The sequence below is a fragment of the Phragmites australis genome, chromosome 12 (genome assembly GCF_958298935.1).
Source record: "Phragmites australis chromosome 12, lpPhrAust1.1, whole genome shotgun sequence".
Lineage (NCBI taxonomy): Eukaryota > Viridiplantae > Streptophyta > Magnoliopsida > Poales > Poaceae > Phragmites > Phragmites australis.
The window spans coordinates 11,573,378-11,578,583 of NC_084932.1; the positions used below are offsets into that span (position 1 = coordinate 11,573,378).

At 42.9% G+C, this 5,206-nt stretch overlaps 1 protein-coding gene across 1 annotated transcript; it reads left to right on the forward strand.

Moving 5' to 3' along the window:
- Positions 1–270: 270 nt before the first annotated feature.
- LOC133886648 (flavonoid O-methyltransferase-like protein Os11g0303600) lies at positions 271–2,671 on the forward strand. Its single transcript, XM_062326385.1, has 2 exons — positions 271–1,128; positions 1,315–2,671. Exons 1-2 carry the CDS (start codon positions 343–345, stop codon positions 1,609–1,611), a joined length of 1,083 nt encoding a protein of 360 aa, XP_062182369.1. The 5' UTR covers positions 271–342; the 3' UTR covers positions 1,612–2,671.
- Positions 2,672–5,206: the final 2,535 nt, after the last annotated feature.

Below are 5,206 nucleotides of genomic sequence, written 5' to 3' on the forward strand. Positions count from 1 at the left end.
AGCTGTTCAAAAATGACTTACTGCAGTACTATAGAGAATATGGTACCGTGTCCGTGACCTCCCGACACTGCTGAGACACAGACCCCCTCTCAATCGTAGGGTCTATACCCATGTGAATCACGCACGAAAAAGAATTCTGGTACACAGTCATTTTCCAGACTTGATGGTAGCACGATGTCTATCATCGCGTCCCACGTGATCCACGTGATGATAGCTCAGTCATAATTATTAGTACTTCTTAACAGCAGGTAAGCTGTACTATATTAACCCTCGCAAAGCATGCAGAGCCATCCAAGCAAACCACATAAAACTACACCCAGGAATCGTAAGGTATAGCAACAAATGGCAGCTCAGGCTCATTCCATTGTAGTTCCCACTGACGCCGAGCTGCTGCAGGCACAGGCCGACCTATGGCGCCACAGCCTCTACTACCTCAAATCCATGGCACTGAAGTGTGCTGTGGAGCTTGGCATCCCCACAGCCATCCACCGCCTAGGCGGCGCCGCCACACTGCCTGACCTGGTCACCGCGCTATCACTTCCCGCGGCTAAGCTTCAATTCCTTGGCCGCCTCATGCGGCTGTTGGCATCGTCTGGCGTCTTCGCCATGGTTGAGGACACCTACTCGCTCACCCCCCTGTCCTACCTTTTGACGGATGGCATCGCTGCAGATGGGCACATCAACCATGCACCTTTCCTGCTCGCTGTGACCTCGACCCACTCTATTGACTCGGCAATGGGGTTAGCCGCCTGGCTCAAGAAGGAAGACAAGACACCACCTTTTGATCATGTGCATGGAGCATCACTGTTCGAGGAGAGTATGGAGCGGTTGCATCCAGAGTTCCATAAGATGGCAATCAAAGGTTTGGTAGTCCACGACAACTTTGGGGTCGACATTGCGTTGCGAGAATTCCGTGAAATATTCCAGGGGATAAAGTCATTGACAGATTGCTGCTACCATGGGGATGGCACGACGGCGAAGGCCATTGTGAAGGCCTTCCCACACATAAAGGTCACCGTGCTGGACCTTCCATACGAGGTTCGCAAAATACCGGCTGATGGTGTCGTTAACTATGTTGGAGGTGACATGTTCAAGTTCATCCCACCTGCTCAAGTTGTGATACTCAAGGTATAAGTGGTACACGAAATTGAAACTCTTTTACGTGTTTCATTGCCAAAAAAATAACGCATTAATTCGAACAAAACATTTTTCGTGTATACAAAATCATTCAAGTTATGCAGATTGTTGTCTATAATTATTAAGCTCTATAATTTTCATGTCCTCAACTAACATTATTGAACTTTTCCCTGGCAGATGGTGCTGCACCACTGGAGTGATGAGGACTGCGTGAAGATCCTTGCCAATTGCAAGAAGGCAGTACCTTCACGAGAAGATGGAGGAAAAGTTCTGATCCGAGATATAGTTCTCGACCCTGCCTCCGGGCCAATGTTTGAAACCCAACTCTTAATGGACATCGGCATGATGCTCATAAAAGGAGGCCGGCAACGGGACTTAAATGACTGGCGTGACATCTTCATCAAAGCAGGGTTCAGTGATTATAAGTTGATCAAGAAATTTGGAGCTCGAGGTGTCTTGGAGGTCTATCCGTAAGTTTTCTCCTAGACATTCTGGTATTGTGGTTTGCTACGATAAAACCTATAATGAAAGAAAATAAAGGATGCGCCATAGTTTCTGAATGATCGTTTCACAGAACATTAAGCAGCTAGCTGAGATGACAGGCTTGGTTGCTTTAAGATCTGTTAGAATAAGTCTTGAGCGCTTTGCGTCGAGTTTGGGTTTGTTTGTTTCAATTTCGGTTCAGAGCACGATCATGTCAATTGGTTGTGCACGTTTGTAGCTCGAGGCATGCGCGTTCATGCCGGAGCGGAGTCATAGCGGTTGACGCGGCATGCTGGAACGTGCGAATGGCATGCCGCGCCCATCGTTGAGCCAGTGTCCACGATGATGTCGAGTCTGTAACCTCCTTTATATTCAAGCAATAGAGTCCCGAAAAATGCTGCTGCATTGCAGCACACATTCGTGCGTTCTCTGGTTTCCAATTGTGTTCGCGTGCGTGTGTCTTCCAGGGAGCTCGCCGACGAAGTGCAAGCGTCGTATCTCTGGCGATTTCTAACAAGATCTGCATAACTTTCATTTGGGAAAGTACCAACGCACAAGGTGAGATTGTACATGTACCATATTGGTATCCACCAACCAGGAGTTGGATATATGTACTGGCTTGTTATTAGTCCAGTTCTATCATTAATATTCAAGAGGGACTCTTTCCATTAGCCCCTGTATCTCGGAAAGCAGGGGCAACCGTTGTACCAACACTAAATATATCTATAAATATTCAGGAGAGTCTCTGGACTGTTTGTGAATACTTTACTGTTATTCATGTTGAGTTTGCTAGATCGATTGCTTGTGACTATAATTGAATAGCAATGTCAAAGAACAACTGGACCTGACAAATAATAGTTTGGGGAGTCCTGGGAATAGGTCCGAAAGGATGATCACGGTGACTTGACAAGGAAAACCAGACAAGTTGCTTGAATTTTTCTTGTAACGAGGATTTTTTGATCTCTCCCGATGATCAATTTTTCAGATTTTTCCAGAACCTTGTGCATTAAAAGATATTTTGTTGTTTGAAGATGAGTTTGTATTTATTTTATTCCTCATTGCGAAATGCGGTGGAATGTCCTTGGCATAGGTTCACTAAGAGATTTGAATAATCAATTCTAATTGCATAAGAGCTGAACAATTTCAATTAGCATAATTATTATGCTTTTCCCTAATGGATATGGATTATAGGAATTTATTTTTTAAAACATTTATACTTGCAATTCAGTCAAACATATAATGTTCTCAATCTATTTCTATGACAGCATGTAAAATTTCAATGAATATCACTGCCAATAGTAAACTGGCGCACAGAGATAAGCTCAATTCTTTTAAAGAAATATATAAAACTAAGGTAGGTGGCTAACAAAATTAATTTCTGATATTTTCATGACGTAGGACAGTCATGCAACGATTTAATGCCCCTGTCATTTTGATAAAACTATAATATTCTAACATATTTCCTCGAATGAATCTGTCACACCCTTAAAATTTAAAAAAAGATTCAAAGAACAGAGAAAAGAAATTAAACGATTTAATGCTCTCTTCGCCTCCATCGCCGCCGCACACCTTTTTCACTCTGCCACCGCAAATCCTGCGCACGATGCGTGGCCTGTGCGTGTTTCCGTGCCGCCCTGCAATGTGCCGCCGCCTGCGAATCCCGCTGCACAACACACAGCCGCCTCGCGCCCGAGCCGCCACTATGGCCATGCTTGCCACAGTGCTCCGCCTGTTCCCTCTCTCCACCGGCTTTAAAAGGACCCGAGTCCTTCTCCCTCGCTGCTCTCCACCCCGGCACCTACACCACCTCCTCCTCAAATTCTCTTAGTGCCACCACCCAAACCGGCCGTCCCCGTCGCTAGTAAGCCCCAGCACCGAAGATCTCGCTGCCCCTCGCACTGCCGCCGGTTAGCCGTCGTCCCCATCTCCTTCTTACTCCCTTAGGCAGCCAAACACCAACCCGACCTGAGAAGACTAACCCATGTCGCCACTGTCGAGCTTCATCGCAAATCAATTCCACCCTGGTGTAGATCCATCCACTGCCCATTTTCCACGTCGCCAGAGTCTGCCGCTGCCATACACTGCCGGCACCCCCATCCTTCCTACCTCTGTCTCGCCAACCAAACAGAGCCGAGCTAATTTAGGAGCTGAGCAAAGCCGAGAATATTCCAGGAGTATTCATTTTTCAGTTTCCAAATTAACCTCTCGATAAATATTTGGAAACCTATTTCTCCTTCGTTTTGACTCTGTTTTTGATGATTCTTCCATCAATATTTATCTAAATTCAAGATCTATCAAAACATACCAATTTCATAATTTTTATAATTTATTAGTTTTAAATATAACTTAATTTAGTCATTTAATATATGTGTTGTCAAAAATATAGAACTAGCTCTTTGGCTAGTTTAAGAGTAGTCTTAGATGTAGATAAAATTAGATAGACATGTTTTGGGCTATAAAGTAACACTTAGCACTTAGGCTATAAGAGATTAATTTATGTAGATAATTAAAATTAATTGGCTCGTTACAATAAATAATAACTTAATTAGAATAGTAAATAAATAAATATTTGCTAACTAGATAAAAAAATCTAGAAAATAGGGAAATTGACACACACACTTTGAACTCAGGAGGCCTTATAATAGCCACCTTTCAACTAGTGAATTGGAATAGTTTCTTTAATTAGGTTATATTTAATTGGACTTTCCATTCAACTTACGAAGTAAGATTAGAGCAGTCACTTGATCTAGTTGTTGTCGGATAATCGCACCTAGTACAATTAATGGAGTAGAATAATCATCCTTCATACCTCAGTTCCACAAAACATTAGTAGTAGAACATATCCATGTAGAGCAACAAGATACGTACTTTGTTCTTAATGCCCGTCCCTCGTTTGGAATTAGGGTAGACTTACCTCGATTAAATATTTATTGACGTTATTTGTGTATGTTACAAGAATAAGCATTTGAAGAGGACCTAGATTTCAAGGAAGAAACCGAAGACAAGACCCGATCGTGCAGAAACCCGTGAGACTTGGACGTCAAGATCAATCGAGATTTTCCTTTTAGAAGGCAAGTCCTATACAATGGACCATACTGCACCTATAATTGTTAACTATACTATTATGTATGCTTAAATTGGTGACTCTAATTTAAAATATTGAAGTAGCTATGACCTAGATTATTTAAGACATGCCTTGTTATTGGTTATCTTTATCTTTACCCTGTTGAAAGCCTAGAAGGCCCTAACAATAACTATATTATTTGGTTAGATGATTGCTTATTTACTAGCATGTTTAGCTAAACAATAACAAATACTAGCGTTAATCATACTTTCCGAAATGTGTGAAATATGGTGTGTGCTTGGTGGTGTGAGTGACTTTTAAAGAACCGCAAAGTTTGATTTGACACGGGTGAGTAAGGTACCTCATGTGGGGTGGGACTATCTTGGGGAGCAAGGTTCACATGCATGGTGTTTTTGCTGGGAGATACTTAGCTCGGTTGCATAAGGACCAGTTTGCTTTGACATCTCATCTAGCGATCATCCGTATAACCACATGTCCCTGAGAGTGGGTAAAGGGTTTGGC